Source organism: Squalius cephalus (genome assembly GCF_949319135.1).
Source record: "Squalius cephalus genome assembly, chromosome: 4".
NCBI lineage: Eukaryota > Metazoa > Chordata > Actinopteri > Cypriniformes > Leuciscidae > Squalius > Squalius cephalus.
This window is the reverse complement of record NC_137125.1, coordinates 44,828,277-44,846,971: the sequence shown is the minus strand read 5'-3', so window position 1 is coordinate 44,846,971 and position 18,695 is coordinate 44,828,277. Positions and strand designations below refer to the sequence as shown.

The window sequence follows — 18,695 nt, the reverse complement described above, 5'->3', positions numbered from 1 at the left end:
AAATCTAGGTTGCGAGAGCGTTAAATGTGTTGCAATGCATTCAAACCTACAGTGTTTCCTTTGATGTCAATTGTGTGAACTGTGTCTTGAAACTGTTGAAGCTATTGGAAAAATACTGTGAGGATTTTTGAAACATACAAAACACAAAAATGATGATGTCAGTGTTGTAGAATAATATATTCTTAGTTCCTTATAGGGTGAATTAAGGTTTATTGCAACACTTTTTGCATGTCATCTCAATGGCAAAAAGTGTTGCACACCCTGAATTCACCCTACTTAAGTTATATGTGTGTGTGTGTATATATATATATATATATATATATATATATATATATATAGTTTTTAAGCCACAAAATATCATTCATTATTTAAAACAATTTAATTAGGCCCTATTTAAAATGATGTCAGACATGCATTCATCCCAAATAAAAGGTTAAATATAAAAAAGTATTTTCGCAGATCCCCCAGCAAATCTGGAGCAGAGGTTAGTGACAACTTGGGTGATTGTCGACATTTACCGAAACACATTTTACCATGACAAAGTATCCCCTCTTCCAGAGGGCTTAACCACCTTCTCAAACCAGGTCAGCACCTACAAGACTCAGCAAAGAACTTAACCTGACCCAGAAAGCATTCGCAAGAGCTGCCGCAGTATAAAAATACCGATCACACCATCCAAAGGCAAACAGTTACAATGAACAGTTGAGTCAGAGGGGGAAAGAAGAAGTTAAACGTTAAAAACATGCATTTATTGACGGATCACTAGCCCGTCTCAGTTAAATTGCTCAGCTCAGTTGAGTTGAATCATGATTCAGTATGAATGAAAGGGAGAAAAAAGCTTCCCAATATAACTGTGGCAATACTACTCAACTTCAACCACAAGATCTGATAAAATCAGAGGTGAGAGCTAAAAATACCCCAGCTCCTTGAACAACTTTCACTTTTGTCAGTCTGCGTAATGTGCGTACGTTATACATGTCAAACAATAGACACGAGGAAATATGAGCTTGTAAATTCCCGAGCCTTTCATTATCCTGTGGATTCCACCATTTTTCGTATGTTTTAAAGTTTCGAAATGTTTAAAGGCTTTGAAAGTTTTGGAAAGTATCCAACAGTTAGGCACTTCCTGGGAATTTCACAATTCCTCATACCTATAGAATGGAGGATATAGTATGCATGCAAACCTTTTTTTGTTGTTGGGTGACGCAGTTATGATATACACATTGTGCATGTGAAAAGAGGGCATCAGAGAATTGTTCAGACAAATATTAAAATGTGTTTGTATACCCAGCTAGGGAACATTTTTAGAAACTTTCTGGCAAAGTTCTCTCAAATTTATCAACAAACCTTTCAGTAACTTTAATAGAACATTGTTCAAAGTTATCTGGTCTGTAAAATGTTCTCGAAACATAATTTATAAAAGAAATTGCCAAAAATTGCCAATCATACATTGATACTTCTACATCAATGTTAAGCAGCATGGAAGAGAACGCGCGAGGATTCAATTGCAGAAAAGTTTATATAAAAAAACACAAACGAAGATAAACCAAACCGGGAACCGGGTGGTAATTGAACAACGCAGGGTTACTAGATTAGTTTCGAGTTGACAAAACCAAACCAATCCATTCAGGCTTTGTGTGACACTTTTTTCTGTCAACTCAGGCTTTGATCCTGAGTTTATAACTATGGAGCATGTGCACATGAAAGTTTAACATCAGTAGCGAACAGCCAACCACATCCCGTGAAACACTTGAAACGAGAGAAGCCGCGAGGAGACAGCGCATGGACAGGAGGCAAAAGCGAGGCTGCGTATGAAAGCTTTATCGGCAGCTGACTTGTTGCCTTGCTGCCTTATCAGGCAACGACTTCGCAGGTAGCATTTGGGCACGAAGGTACCTTATGAAACTGATTTTGGACAGGATTCAGAGGCAGCGTTTATACAAATTCATGAACAATATAAAGTGAGCTTTGGTGATTAAGCAAATATTGAATTACTATAATAGTTATTGTTAGAAAAAACATCAAAAGTGGAAAAAGTTGGTCAAAAACACACAAACTGACTAACTTTCAGATGCCATCTACATTTTTTATCTCAAAGGAATGGAAAGTACAGGATTGTGGGATATCAAAGGCAGTGAGGACTTTGATTTTTGGTACTTGCTGATACCGACACCTATATTTTCTTTGCATTTGTAATTTTTTTTAAATATTGGGTTGAGTTTATTGAAAAAAAGTTTGGGCCAGTGGTTCAAATTTTTAGATACCAGTGAAATATCAAAATTTTCTATTCTAATTTTGATACTACAGCTAAAACTAGCCTAAGTAATATAAATTTAAGTAAACAGAGTTTGTGCTGGAAGGTTGTTGCTTGGTGACATGTAACTTAAAACTATTGCATGACATTCTATTAAAACTTGTCACAAATATACAATAGGAAGCACATCTCCTTATGGCCTTACCCTAAAGTTGGTTCACCCTTTGCCTATTACAAAGATACAAGTGAAAAAAACAGTCCTTTTCAGGCTAATGGCAGTTTTCAGGTACATAAATTGAATAAAGTAATACAAAAGATATTCAGTCAAGAGCAGTGAGTTGTCTTTTGTTGTTTGATTAACATTAAAAACAGACGGCAGCAGGGATATTAGGCTGCTGTCACTTTAAAAGCCAATGCACAGATCCACTATACACTAAGAAAAAAAAAAAGTTGAGAAAACTTAAAAGTTTAAGGCAACCAGCTGCAGGACATTTTTGAGTTTTCTCAACTTACGTGTTTGAGTTATCTCAACTTTTCCCAACTTTTTTCATGTTAAATAGTTGAATAAACTGAGTTTGTCATACAAAACGTAAGTTGGATTTTTTTACAGTGTAGGCAACTGATACATAGGCTACTGATGTGTTGATTTCTCTACTGTTTACTTTCACTTAAGAAATTAACGACTATGTTTACAAGGATACTCACTAAGACGGGCATTTTGAAATATTCTTTTGCGAATTTGTCAGTTCAAGCGCAATAAGACGAGAAAGAGAATTCAATTCAGTATTCATGAGCTGAGACGCGGCCTTCTGGGCACATAATATGATCATTTGTCAAGTATGTATACTTTTACCATGTTCTGATGATTTGTGTATACAGTACCTATCAGATTGTACTACCATGCATGGTTTGAGGCCTTATTAACATCCAAACCCCAAACCTACCCTTAAAACAATGCAAATATAGTGGTTGGTAGCACAATCTTATAAGGTAGTATTATTTGTCAAGACAACAGAACTACCATTGTTCTGTTTTTACACTATAGAGGCAGCATGTTGCCTGTTAGAGATAAATGTTTTAATGTTATTTTAAGGTGGGGTAGAATTAAATGAACTATAAAATAAACAGTGAATGTCAATTAATGAATTTATTAAATGGATTTGAGTACAATTACTGAAGGTTGAAGGTCAGCCACTTTATACTTTATCTAACACAATCAGCCAAAGTGGGACAGTAGTATTTAAACACCTTACAAGAAAACCAACACATTTTAATTTTTGTATGCTTTGCAATGTGTTCCCTGTTAACGGATGTAACAAACAAAACAGGAACTGTTACAGTAATATTTGTTTATATTTAGTGAACAATCTTATCAGTTAGAAATGAAAATCCTGTCAAAGGGTTTTCTACCTTTCACAAGTCCTCCTTTGAGGTGTGGCCACACCCACCAGTGTCATATTGCATAGTTTAAAGAAACAGTGTCTCTTTAATTAAACTTGCATTTTAATTTTAGGGTTAACTAAATGTGTTAACAGCCACCCATATAAGTTAAGTTACTGCAATAAATTGTTGAATAATATTTTATTTACTTTCCAAATCAAATAGCTGATCTCCTTAAAATTATTATCTAGTCTTGCTCACTAGGGGGTGTTTCAGAAACCCTCTTAACACACATATGAAAGAATGATGGGGTTGTTCTGACTAACACTTTGATATTAAGACAAACTTTGGATATGCATGCTGTGAAATAATCAGAAACAAGTAAGATAAGTAATATATAAATTTTATTTAAAAAACAAACACACATCTCATACTGTATGCAGAAAAATAAATTAATATATTGCAAAAAAAATCTATTAAATTAATAATCTTTTTTTAAAACTTTTTTTAAAAATGCTTTTACAATGCATTTACTTTGTCTTAGGATGTTTAGCCCAAGTCAGTCACAACAGCAGCCACAAATGTGACCTTAAAACACATAGCATGAAAGCACAGTTCCCATGCCGTTTGTAAAACTTCATATAACATACAATAAATATCTAAAATAAATACATCCATAATAAATAATCCTTTGAATACTGAAAAAAAAATAAAAATAAAAAAATCCAATACTGCTGAGGAGGGTTTCAGAGTCACATTCTTGCAGAGCAGGATTCAAAAAGGTAGTGGAAGAGAATAATCGCCTCTCCGACTGCTTTGTTACGAGCTAGTGTCAAACTCTGAAGAATAAACACAATGCACAATATTAAAGGCATGCAGAACAACGCATTTTTCACTCATTTAATACAAAACAAAAACATCAACTTACATTACGTCCAAAGGCACTAAATCTCTCCTTGTATTCCCTGACTTGTACATGTTCTGCACTGTCGCTCTGTAAAAACAGAATGTTTAAGTACAGTGCACATAACAGTTGGTCAGCTGGTCAAAAATATCAAACAGTTTCAAACACTTACACAGTATGGTTTCAAAACTTTGGCGACCCGGTGCAGATCAGACCTCACAAAACGAATCTGTGGGTATTTATCGACGTGCTCATGATCATCTGCATGCAAGATGTGATTTAGATAGTAATCCAGAATCATGGTGTTGATGCAACAAGTGTCCTCTTCCTAGAACAAATAGTATCATAATGTATTAGTTTAATGCCATAATAGTTTAGTAATCTAACTGAAATCCACTGAAATGTATTTGATTAGTCAACAGTATTATTCCATTGCTACAAATATCTGTTCCATTGTTATTAGTAACTAATTGCAACATTTTGTTGAAATCATTTCAACTATTCACCTCCAATTAGTATGTATTAGTCTCAACAATAGCTGGTGAACAGTGACTTTTAGCAAAAGAATAAGTATTAGTAAGTAATGAATAAGTATAGTAATGACTAATTGAGTAGATACTAGTTACACTTTAATCCAATTTAGACTCTCGACTAACTAAAAGTAACTTTGCAACTACATGTCAACTAACTCTTTAGTGGAATAAGTCGATATGTACATGAATGTCTGTTAGCATATATTAAGCGGTCAACTAATGACTGCTGGCTGACATGTAGTTGCAAAGTTACATTAAATTCACTTTAAAAAACGAGCTGAAGCAATGTAAATGAGTTAAAGCAATGTAAAAACATGTTGTCATAACTTATTGATCAATGTTTTAGAATCTAACAGATATTATTCACAATTAGAAAAAGTATCAAGTGGCAGTAACAGTCAAAATTGGATTGCTTACTAGTAAAAGAATTATTACCACAATTATTAGGCTACTTAAAGTTAATTATCACACATACATTTAGCATAACCTCGGAGAAAACTGGAAGCAGTCGTGTTTCGTGGTCTTTGTCATCCTTCTGTGCCTGCAAGGGTTAACATAATGTTATACATTGTATTTTCAAAGAAATAAATATCTATATGATTACATATCTATATAAAAAATTCAATTAGTTAAAACATGATAGATATTTTATGTATATAGCATATAAATTGCAGCTGAGGCATTCAAACGTACATGTTCAGTCATCACATAGAGGTCGTTCCAGGTGACGGGGCTGTCTAAAGGCTTGGGCCGCGGCCGCATGAGGTGCATCGCCTGGCCTCGCACAAAGCACCAGCACATCACAGCAAGCAGAGTAAGGAACTTCATATTGCAGGTAGACGGGTGGACTCACTGATATATGTCCTCTTATGTAGACTGATGTTCCCCGCAGACGAGATTTGGAGTGCATGTTGTGACTCTAGAGCTTTTATATTCTCCAGCTTTGTCCCAGTTATCACCACAACGTCACTGTGGTATTGTCTCTTTACCTTTGGCGTAATCCCCCAACCTCTGCACCTGAAGTTTATCAGGTCAAACGGATCTCCGAGAAACCGTGCATGCTTCATATTCGCTGACTGTTATGATTGCATCGGAAATTCGTGTGACAGAAATAAATCTTCCAATAATTAGGCTGCAATAATTACATAGAACGAGGAAGCGTTTCTGAAGTGGACAAAGTGCTTCCTGTGAATTCCCCGCACTGGCGAATAGTATTAATAAGTGCGCGACAAAAATAAAATCTTTATTATGTACATACAGTTATTTCCACTTCATGTTGCTAGGTAACCTTTCAATAACCTTTTTCCTGATCAGCATGTTATGAGTTTGAAAGATGCAAGTGCGACAGGGAAAGTATTACATCATAAACCGAATGTTGCTAAAAAATCCTGTCAGGATGTTTGGGGAAGCTGTCAAACGCCTGTGACAGGAACAATAACGACCACTGCAATAAAAGAACATGCGCATTTGATTGAATTCATTACATCAGACTGCCCAATGTATATTGCCGAGAGTGACATAAAAAGTCTGTGTATTTATGAGTTTATGAAAGTTGTGTAATTTACTGACGTCAGATAAGTCTCAAGGATCTTATCCTTGCGAAATTCTTTTTACATACTGTAGTTCTTCATTCATATAAGATCTATGGAAAGGTTATATGATTTATTACATTATTCAAAAAAATATATTAATACGAAACTTAAAAGACGTGAATGGTTGAAGTTATTTAAAAAAGAACATATACATATAGGCTATATATATATATTACAGAATATGTACATATCAAATATAACCCTTAAGAATAACTCTTATTTTTTTATTCTGTCCTAAGATTAACAAAGGCATGTCTGTGATGTAGACAGATAAAAACAGAATATTTTTGCTTTTTTGGTGGCACAGCAGGTAAGAGCAGCAATGGCTATAAGAAACTTGCAGTGAGTCATATGTTGATTCAGTAGTCACTGGATTTGTTGAGTTCATTAAAGGTTTAGACTGACGCAAACTGCTAAAGTTTTAGAATGATTATTTCAAGAACCGGCTCATAAGAGTCACTTATCCGTGAATCACGTGTTCTGCATGTAAAATATGGTGAAGAAAATACTGCTATGTGACGTGTTATAGATTAGATTAGATTAGAAAAACTTAATTGTCTGTCACAAGTGACATTAATTCGTCTTTGACAAGGCAGGCTCAAATAACATAAAAACACATACAAAAAGAAAACATAAATACACTCAAAACAACTTAGCCACATTAACTATACAGACATGTGCAAAATGCAAAAATGTGATGTGTTCTATATATGATTGTTCGGTGTAGTAATGGCCGTGGAAATAAAAGATTTTTTGTATATGTTTTTCCTTGCAAGTGGGACTCTGCAGCGTCAACCTGATGGCAATAACTGAAAGGATTTGGTTAAGGGGGTGGGTGAGATCCTGTGTGATTGTAGTGGCTTTCCTCAATACTGGCCGGGTGTGACGTTATGTTAGGGGAGTTTGAGGGGAGCCTATTATCTTACTGGCTTGATTTATTATTCGTGCAAGTTTGGATTTGTACTTGACGGTGAGGGCATTATACCAGGCTGAGATATTGAAAGTGAGTATGGATTCAATGAGTGACCTGTAGACCCTAATTAAAATATCCTTGCTCACGAACGCTTGTTAAGCGTTCTGACAGGAATATGTGAATAAATAAATACGTACAACAACGAATTTGTTAATTGAATTTGAACACTTATTTTTCTCACAATATGTGCAATCCCTGATGTAGTAGGTGAGCCTGAATGTAATACTATTGTGGTTTTATTGTGTTCAATTGCTCAACCTAGAGCTATTAAATATTAATATTGATCAGATTTAATTTTGTATCAAAAAGAAACATACATCATCTTTATATCTATCCTACAAAAAAAAAAAACTTTTTTGCAGACTTTTTATAGTGTTTAATTAGCAAAATCATTTGTACTGAACGTGTCTAGTCATATTAAAAATGTAAGTAAATAAAATAAATTACAAAATCTCTTTTCTTCATTTTAAATACCAGACTATCACAAAAACAAATCAGATTTTTAAAATTAGGAGAAAGAAATTTCAGGTTTACATCCTGAGGAGTTAATGGCTATTTTTCAGTCAATGCACAGCTGATGAATGGGCTTTGACACATTAGCGCTTTCCCCAGAAATCCTCCTTTCTTCTCTGAGCGCGGCCCAACAGCTCAGAGGCCACGGAGCATGAGGCCGCTGATCTAGATGAGATCTGAGACATCTTATCATCTGGATTTAATATGAAAAAGAGATTTTAAAAATGTTCAATGAGAAATATATAAGAATAATATTTCATTTCATTATAATTATAAAATATATAATAATTTTTATAAAAGACATTTTAAGATATTACTGTTTCCATAAATGAGTAATTAAGAGCAACATGTATGCACAAATAGTGCAGACATGCATCATTGAAACCAGTGATATGAAATGCATTAGCGGTTCTTGATATGCGCACCACATCAAAAGACACGTTGATCTAATTCCTGTTCCTACTAAAACTGCTAGACACTCATAAAAGCATGAAGTAACTGTCTGTAACTGCTTATGGCTGCTAATATCTGCTAATATTAAGAAGATGATTTTACCATTATCTGACACACCAGAATCAGATTCAGGAAACAGAAACGGCTCTGGCCGAAAAATTCCCAGGTTACCTACAATTGACACAAAAGAAGATATTGTGATAATGAATGGGCGGTTTACATAAATGAACGTAACATCATAGGCAGTGAAACTTAATCACGTAATTTCCACTTTCTATAGTGTACATGTTTTGTAAGGTTGACTGGACGTACAAGTCAACAATATTTTATTTAATATAATTCAATCAACTTAACTACATTAGGTTAGACCAATGGTCAGATATAACAACTGACATTTTCAGACATTTACAGTTTTTTATTTAAAGCAGATTACCTTATAATGCTGTATATGTAACACTGAATAATTCTCAATACTGGCAGGGAAATAAAGTCACATTTGGCAGTAGTTTATAATGATTTTACATGTGTACTACTGATCAAATGTTTGGGGTTGGTACATTTTTTAAATGTCTCTTATGCTCACCAAGGCTGCATTTATTTGATTAAAAAAATACAGTAAACATACATATTAACATTGTGAAATATTATTGTGATTTAAAAAATCAATTTTTTATATTTTTATACATTTTATGTTTATTCCTGCAATGGCAAAGCCATTTTCAGCAGCCATAACTCTTCAGTCACTTTAATCTTCAGAAATCATTTTAATATGCTGATTTGGTGCTTTCTTATTATTATCACAGTTTTAAACGGTTGTGTTGCTTAATATTTTTGTGGAATTTTATTTGAAATAGAAATATTTTGCGAAAGTGTCTTTAAAGTCACTTTTGATCAATTTAATGTGGCCTTGATGAATAAAAAATATTATTTCTTTAAAAAAATACTTTTGAATAGTAGTGCGTGTGTATATATATATATACATATATATATTTTTAATGAGTTAATTAGTTATTATCTTTATCATTTTAGTGATTAAATGACTTTAAAAAAACTTTGTGTATACGTTTTTTGAATGAAACTTTTCAAAGAACTAATTCATTTCAAATGCTTCTGAGGTATAAATGCAATAATTAAAATGATGGTAGTTCTCTTGAACTGTCATAATTAGGAGATACGCAAGTATACATCAATCAATAGGCGTATTAACTACACTTGATAGAAGTTAAATAATCTTTTGGAATAAATGACTCCAGGGGGACCAGGGAAAATCTGACCCGGTAGCATGAGGACAATACAGTGGTACCAAAATAATGCACTGACGTTAGTGGAAAAAACTAAACAGACACAAAAAAAAGACAACAGGAGACTGACCTAGATTATTCTCCCCCTATTGCTGGCGGTAACCTAACCTCCCTCTACTCCTTCTGCTGGTAAATGACTCAGTCACGTTTCAATTGCGTGCTTATAGAGTGCCGGTTTTTCTTCCTATGTATGGATCGATGATCACGCAATCAAATAAAGCCATATTTTTGTAGCGCAAACTAAAATGTTCACTTCTAGCGTGCATAAATGTCTTTACAGCTTGTTAAGGCTCAGTGTGAATTCATAAAAGCTGCGATCGGTAGGCTTCTCATAATACAACTCCTATGGCTGACACTAGATCTACATCCGTGGATGCTGAAAGGAAACATACCGTTATGCTGAAACTCCGGGTTTCTCATCATGCCCTGAATTCTGTTGGGAAGTGGAGAGACAGCAGCTTTGTGACATTGGCTAGACTGTTGTTTTTGTGTTGGCTTGGGTTGTCTTGGATGGGGGGTGTAGTCTGCCGCTTCCTCATCCTCAGCCCAAGCATCTTCACGCATGGGAAGTAGATCTACGGTGGTCAGGCCAGCAGCCGGTGGGGAACGTGGCAAGCTTCCATTCTCAGCCTTCGCAATACAATGGAGTTTGAAATCTGAAGACAATGTATGACATAATTTTGCACGTTTGACTTAAGAATCAGGTACCTTACTGTGTGGCTGCTGTGGAGAGCCATCTATGATATGTTTATAAGGAGAGTGAGGTTTTCCTAAAGGTGGCTCACTCCTCCTAACTTTCCTGGATGAATGTTTGATCTTCGGAGGAGAGACCAGCAAAGCTCCTCCTAATAAAATTAATAAATAATATTAACATTTTAAAAAAAATCTTTTTTTTTCTTAATTGATTACAAAGTATGTCTAACGAACGAGAGACTCGGATTCATTCTGACTGCAAACCATTAAATCAAATTGAAACTGTTGCACGATGCCAAAAGTAAAGGTTCAAAGTGACGGATGTAACGTCTGCACAGAAAACCACAGCTGTCTGTAAAACCAAGTTAAACTAAAACATTATTCATTATTAATAGGTCGATGTGGCCTGAACTTTTGAAAGTATTGTTGAGTATGTTTGTTACCAGTGGCTGGAGTTGTCCGATCGTGATGCGTTCTTTGTACAGTCTGCATGGTCCTCAGTTTGGGGGTTGGTAATCTGCCCGCATCTCCAGACCCCTCCACCACCAATGATGACTCAGTTTCCAATAGTTGCAACCTACAAAAGATATGCGAAACGTCTGAATGAAAAACTGCAACGGCATAGGCAGAAACATTTTGTATGCAAGACTCCCTGCTCCTGGATTTGGTAGACTAGCCAAAAGGATGCTGGACTTAACTATGAAAACCCCACTGTAAAGTGTTTTGCATCTTTCAGAACTGAACTGGAAATTTCTTCTAAATTCCAATTCTATTCTTGAATTCAATTTTCATATAATAAATAAAATGTATATATAATATAAAATTAAAAAAATATATAATACCTTTTATTTTTCATTTGAATTATTCTTACACTAAATTATTTTAAATAATTTGTAATTAATAATCTTTTTTATATATATTATTTGTATCTCTGTGTTCATTTCTTTGAATTGTAATTCATTAACTTCCTCTTCATTTCAATTCAAATTCCAGCTCAGCTTGCTGTGTTGCAGCCAACTCAATTCAAATTCTTCAAATCGGACTTTTGCCCAACAATGAGATCGTCATATCCATGTTGGTTCTAGTGTTGGTAGGTTCTCTCATCTCGAATATCTCAAATGCAACTGAGGTGAGGTGACAATTCAGAGAAACAACGAGCACATACCTGTCATTTCTCTCCTTTATGTTAGCATGATCATCTTTTGGATTCCACTGATTTTTTTCAACTGTGATCTCTTCCTGTGAAATCTCAGACTCATTTCTCTCTCTATGTCCCTCTTCTTCATCCCAGGCCAACTTCCTCTGCACAGGGAGGGTGGGGTCCTCTCCTAGAGAGCTTCTCCTGCTGGCTGTCACAGAAGCAGAAGGTCCAGGGCTAGAGCTTGCCCTGGCACTGCCACCCCTAAATAGACATGCCAAAGAGACCAGGTCATTAATAAAAGAAGGCTCTGAACTGACTATAAGAATGATGATGCCTGAGCTCTGCTCACCTGGCGAGGTCCAGAGCCTCAATGATAGGGCTGCTACTAGTGCTTCTACAGGCCTCAGATTCAATGGAGGACGAGGAGGTGCCATTCGAAGGCTCCCACATCCAGTTGTGATCTGACAGGATCTGATTCAAGTGTTGGCGAGAAAAATGAGTTCCCAATGCCCGTTTCCTGTAGGCCTCTGCCTTCTCACGTAGCTCCCGCACCTGTCGAAAAACAGCAGAACTTTAGAATTGTGATAAATCAGAATCTGGAAAAATAGGGCAACACTACAGATAATATGTGTGGACAAGAAGACTGACAATTCATAGCAAGCATAGACAAAACACTGCTTTAGATATTCAGGACTCAACAATAAGAATGTCGAGCTGACCCAGTGAGATTCTGGGCCAGTTGACGTAATGTTTTAAAAATCATTATTTAATTATAATTTAAAAGTAGTAAACTTTTTTGTCAAGAAAATATATTTCTTTCAAACATGTATAAAAATATGTTGGTAAAAATCTAAATTTTCTGAGGTGGGAAAATTAATTGTTAAGCCCTGATATTGCAATTATACATGCTTAACATAAATTTGATGAATCAGTATAAATTCACATCATGCAACATTGTCAGATCCGCTTCGAAACCCGTGGAGAATGCGTGTAAAAGTGGAGGCAGTCATGCTCCGCTCCTAAAGAGCTGACTCAAAAAGACACCCCTGTCCCATATGGCAAGACTTGCATAAAAGTTTTGCTGGAGACGCATTGAAGCACACTTGACACCATAACCTAAAATCTAGTACTTCTGTCTTACAAAAGTTACATTGTTTTTACAGGGTCAGCATGACACGAAAACGATAAGGTTTACAGTCTAGCAAACGAATTTTAAGGACGTACACATTAAAATAAAGAGTCAAGCACTGAATTTATCATCATGACAGATGCTGACCATGTAAAAAACAAAGAAATCAGATCAAACAATTTACATAGTGTGACACTCTCATACAAATTGAGAAATAGTGATAAATTATATTATATGACAAATATTAATTATACTACATCTTTTTACAAAAAATATTATTTTTGTCCCCCTCTGTCAGTTTCATTTACACTCTAGCTGTGTATTGTTATGGTTTACTTTTGAAATTGGGCAATATTGTTGGCTCCTCTAATATGCTGATATTGATTCATATCTATTCTGTTCCTACCCTCATTTGTAATTCACTGCTTAATGGATAATGAATTAATAAATAAATAAATAAGTAAATACATAAAAGTACAATTAGGTGTTATGAACTGTACCTTAATGTTTAGCTATGCTTTTATATAATCAGTGAGTGAGCCAAAAGTCAATATAGGGCTACACCTGAAAGCAAAAAAAAAAAAACAGCCAAACCACAGACAACTTCAAAGTTCCAAGTATGCTGACAGATAACATCTTGATGACTGATCCCACATGCACACATACACAGATTTAACACACACAGACACTTCAAGTCTAGGTCTATATGAGATGATAACATTTAGTCGAAGTTTGAATGATGTCATATATTTGATGTGGCAGCACAGAACAGATACACATAAGCAAATGCAGGTATCTGTTGATACAGCAGCAGCAGCTAGGGAATGGATGTAACAGGCGGTACAGTTACCTCATGATACCAGTCGTGAAAACCATCACACTCCTGCAAGATTAATCACACAGACCAGTGATTAGAGAGATTATATATCTGTTTCCTAATAGCTCAGCCACTTTAATCCACCACAGCTCAAGCTTTCATGTCATGCGGTGTCAGAATTGCTCTTGAATTACTATTGTAGCCCTCTGGTCATTTTTTTATTTGCTGTGTTTAAGTCACCCTTGTGAACATTATTTAACTGAAGTTCTAGAAATACTTTTTTAAGATTTAAAATAATTAAACTATTCCTTTAGCATTCAATACTAGAATTTCATGAATAAAAGCCTACTTTTCTTTAGAAAGTTTGGACAAAACCACTCAATTCATATGGATTTGTTTGATGATGTCTTTATGAACTTTTTAAAGCGGCAAATTTGTAGTTGCCTGGAATTTCAATGGAGGGACAGAAATCTCTTAGCCTAGAAATATAGACGCACCCTAGCGGCAGCAAAATGTATTCTCCATTGACTTTCGAGCTGCAAAAACCTAAATTGGGTCAGCCCAATCACATCGTGTATAGAGTAGGCGGGGTGGGCTTAACATAATGACGACAGAGTTGTGACGGTTCCCTACTACTTGAAAACAAAGAATGGCTGATGACGAACAGCGGTCTTTCGAATCGGCTTTGGCCGCGACTCTGGAGGACTTGGAGTTAAGTTTTTCTTTGAGAAAAGAGCAAAGAACGGCACTTAAGTCATTCTTAAAAAAAGGAAGATGTGTTCGTAGTTTTGCCGGCCAGATATGGCAAAAGTTGAATCTATTAACTGACGTTAGCTCCGCTGTTGGGAAAACGCTCTGGTTGGTTGAAGCGCTGTCCTATTGCGTGCAGAGGGAATTTGAAAGACAGCCGTTTATCCCGCCCCTCGGATTGAGCCGCGTCTATGGTGAGTTGCCAGACCTAACATCTTGATGTAGGTCTGGCTTGCCAGGCTAGAAATCTCTCAGATTTAATTTCAAATATCTTCATTTGTGTTTCGAAGATGAACCAAAGTCTTATGGGTTTGGAACGAAATGAGGGTGAGTAAATGATAACAATTTTTGGGTGAACTAACTCGTTAATTCATGAATTTTATTTTTATTTTAGGCCTGCACATTTTGTTCCCATAGATTTCTTTTCTTTTTCCAGAAGCTCACCTCCTCCTTTGCAGGTCTGATCTTCACCCACGCTTTATCTCTGTAGCTGTATTGGACGGGAGAACGGAAGTTGGATCTGTACTCAGTTTTTACCTTCCTGTCAAACAGAAAAAGAGGTAGACTGGTAAATACTTGTGGAATTAAAAAAAACAATTTGGCACAATTTGCAATGCGGGTGTCAAAATAAATATGTCGTGCTTATGTGCTGCTTATGCAAAATACATGAAACGGCCATATGAAATACATTTTCTGTCTTGTTTCTGTTTTTTTTTCCAGTCCTGTAAAAAAATACAACAGTCACCTCATTGCCTTGGGTGAAGGGTCTCTCAGGGCACAAGGTGACCTCACTTCCTGTTTCTGTAGATAGGTGACTTCCTCTTCGGGGCTTGACTTCCTGCTGTGCTGTCGCTCCTTCTTCTTCCTCTTACTCTGGTATGGTGGGCATTTAGGCAAAAGCACAAGAAATACTATGTCAAAGGTACAAACATTTTTTAAATGTATACTTCCTCACTATACATTGGTCAGCATGTGTAAAATAAATTACGATATATTAAGATATATGAATTTCAGTTATCTATAGTCAGATTAAAATTGTTTTTTTAAATTGTTTTAATTGACAGTTTAAATTGAGTCATTTAAATTGTTACTGTCCCTCACATGCAATCAACTGTGTCTGTCAGGGTTCGATCAAATGGCCCATACAGGTTATCTAACAATAGGTTGGTGAAACTGGTTTATCCGGCTCCATACTGATTATGAGATACTTGGAAAGTTTGATGTATGTGACTAAGCTGAATGTATATCCACCAAAATTTTGTGACGCAGAACTAAGTGATTTTCTTTGAACGTGTGAGACTTCCCATTCATTACAAACTATAGGGAAGTAACTCGAAGAATAACAAAGAGCAGTAAACGGTAAATCTATTTGCACTACAAACAAGTTTGTTTATGATTATGATAATTAATTAAAATAGTATAACAGCAAATAGCAGTTTGCAATATCAAGAAGCATAACGGACTGTATTGTACAGCTAATTTAACTGGAAGCGAATGACACTGGAAGCTTTTCAAGTTACAAATGCCCACACCCAATCTTACGTTCAAAATAAGGTGCGTATTTCAATGTACCTTCTCTGGGGTTGTGTTCTCTGTATGAAGCGGGGGGACCTCATATTGTTCAACATCTCGCCTCAAGCGCGGTGGTCTGGGAGGAGGTGATCCTTTGAAACTTCTCTTGTACTCGCTCTCGATGATTACAGGGTTTGATTTGAAGGGTGGGATGGCTCTATTGTTACTGTACAACATCTAAAACAGACATGAAATTATACAGAACACCAAAAGGTCCAATGAAAAATGTATTTTCGATGAATAATTAAAATTAAAGTTATAAATATATAAAATTAATAAAAACATACTTAATTATAACACAGACACACACATACATATCCATATATATATCCATATATATATATATATATATATATATATATATATATATATATATATATATATATATATCCATATATATATATATATATATATATATATATATATATATATATACATATGTATGTATGTATATGTGTGTGTGTGTGTGTGTGTATAAAATAAACATAGTGGCATGCAAAACTGTACTGCCATCTACTGGAAAAGTGTTTTTATAGGTAAGAAATGCACACAAAAACAATCAAGGCATTCAAATACGCATCAATAATTCATATCTTAAAATATAAAAAAAACACTTCAGGTGAGCAAAAGTGCTCTGTCAAATAAAATGTCAGTTAATCTGGCCAAGGACTGGATGCAAGCCTATGTGTGATGATAAAAATTATTTTGAATTGTGACAGTGCTGATTAAATTGCAAGGACGTACCTCGTGTGCAGCAAGCAGGGGCGAACTGGCCACAGGCGTTTTCCACATGAACTGTCGCTGGTATTCTGAACTCAAACGGACATTTCTCTGTTGCTCAGACCTCAGTCCTGCTTTTTTCCGCAGTGCATGGTTAATCTAATAGACAATACAAGCTCTGAATTACTATAACTGCATTGATGGTGGTATTAATATTTAATAATACAATTCTAATTGTTATACACCAATTATGGAGAAACCAATAATGGTCTGAATATGTGTATATATATATATATATATGTATGTGTGTGTGTTTGTGTGTGTGTGTGTAATTAATTTTGGTTTAGAAACACAGAGGAATCTTCTCCTCAAGGGGAATAACTTGCTATTCCTCATTAACCCAACTTTGCACCGATATACACTTTTAACACTGACTTATAACAAGACTCACTCCATTTAGTCTCTGCTGGTCAGCAGCAGTGGTGGATGTCTGAGCTGCTTGCAGCTCTGCTTGTAATTGGTGGGATGGTGCAGTGGTGCCCTCTGGTGGCACGGGGTCTCTTGGGGCTAGAGGGGTCACCTCTCTTTCTGCACTAGGGGATCTGAGCACAGGTGTGACAGCAGGAGGTGTGACAGGCCTGCTCTTCTCCTGACGCTGTGGAGATGAAGCATGCCCTTCCCAGTGGAAAGAACTGGATACCTGAGGTGGAAAAAATGGCACTTTCCTTTTGGATATGAATTGGGGTTCCCGAGTAATTCCTTTAAATGATAGAAAAAGATCAATCAGTTCAATATTAACCAAGTTATTATTGTGATAAGCTTATTCATTTTTATGATTATTTGTATCTATCTATCTATCTATCTATCTATCTATATCTATATCTATATATATATATATATATATATATATGTGTGTGTGTGTGTGTGTGTGTGTGTGTGTGTGTGTGTGTGTGTGTGTGTGTGTGTATCTATCTATCTATCTATCTATCACATACTTGACTGGTCAGAGGACAGTCCTGCCAGTCGCATCCTGCGATGTGGAGAATCGCTTCTGGGTCGTGTTGTTCGACTCTTGTATTTACTCCGATACTCGCTGATTCCCTATTAGAAGAAGAGCATACAAGAAACACGTACACTTTATAGCACAAGTAAATCGGTATATTTAAATGGGCGGTAGAATAAATTACATGTCTAATTTATTAGAAAAAACATGCTTAATAACTAGCTCTTAGCTGACAATTGGATAATCTTGATGCCATTGCCTTTTAATCCGCACACAAACTTCTTCAAGAAATAACAGGAAGTCCCGACAGTAGCTTGTAAAGGGTTTACCGTTTAAGTTCAACACGTTAAGTTACTTAATATAGTCACGTAGTTTCTCTTTGTTTTCGACAAAGCGTAAACTATATTTTACAAGAATTCATATGAATGTATATTTGGTTACCTAAAAGTAAACAACCAGACTAAATATCAAAACTGAAACCATTTCTGCAGCGCGCGCTCTATGTTCCTTAAAACAAATGACGTCGCACGAGCGCGTGCACCTTCAATCTGTGTTAAAAAAACAGTTTCCAGTGGATAGTTTAAATAACTCACCTTAAAATGCACAGTCATTTTGAGTCAGAGCTAATGGTGGCTAGTGCACAAAGAGGTCCGTGAACAAAATAAGTGTTTTTTTCTTTTTTGTTACTCGCTTTGTGGAATGAGATTAGATTCGGTTGCAGGCTCGAGCTGTTACCTTGGTGAGGGCTGCAGCGTCCCACGATACGCGCATGCGCACGGCTGTAAGCCGCTTTGTTATGACGCTTTACTGCACCATGTGTTTTTGTAGTAGTGTTAATTGTGATACCCCTAGTGGTCAATGCTGTTTTTCCTGAATCCAAAACAAACATTAAAATAAAATAAGATCTTTATTTCTTAAGAATTTCTGTAACACTTTGATTTCTTTTTTAAGCAATTAGTTTGATAAG

The 18,695-nt window shown here is 35.7% G+C and overlaps 2 protein-coding genes across 10 annotated transcripts; both read right to left on the bottom strand.

Moving 5' to 3' along the window:
- Positions 1-4,378: 4,378 nt before the first annotated feature.
- il22 (interleukin 22) lies at positions 4,379-6,258 on the bottom strand. The gene is made up of 5 exons (XM_079869693.1): positions 5,765-6,258; positions 5,547-5,612; positions 4,711-4,866; positions 4,563-4,628; positions 4,379-4,473 (listed from the first exon to the last, which is right to left on the bottom strand). The coding sequence occupies exons 1-5, from the start codon at positions 5,897-5,899 to the stop codon at positions 4,387-4,389; spliced, it is 510 nt and encodes a 169-aa protein (XP_079725819.1). The 5' UTR covers positions 5,900-6,258; the 3' UTR covers positions 4,379-4,386.
- A 702-nt stretch (positions 6,259-6,960) lies between these two features.
- On the bottom strand, positions 6,961-18,557 carry mdm1 (Mdm1 nuclear protein). Of its 9 annotated transcripts, none has more exons than XM_079869842.1 (15): positions 18,464-18,531; positions 17,721-17,826; positions 17,177-17,484; positions 16,750-16,884; positions 16,006-16,182; positions 15,179-15,306; positions 14,878-14,974; positions 13,717-13,749; positions 12,087-12,289; positions 11,762-11,998; positions 11,040-11,173; positions 10,612-10,748; positions 10,296-10,533; positions 8,705-8,773; positions 6,961-8,342 (listed from the first exon to the last, which is right to left on the bottom strand). In XM_079869842.1, the coding sequence occupies exons 1-15, from the start codon at positions 18,497-18,499 to the stop codon at positions 8,233-8,235; spliced, it is 2,148 nt and encodes a 715-aa protein (XP_079725968.1). In that variant the 5' UTR covers positions 18,500-18,531; the 3' UTR covers positions 6,961-8,232. The 9 variants fall into 9 exon arrangements, 8 of the variants coding, with proteins under 8 accessions (XP_079725968.1, XP_079725969.1, XP_079725973.1 ...); XM_079869843.1 differs by having other exon boundaries at positions 18,322-18,526; XM_079869847.1 differs by lacking the exon at positions 18,464-18,531 and adding an exon at positions 17,988-18,250.
- Between the last annotated feature and the right edge of the window lie 138 nt (positions 18,558-18,695).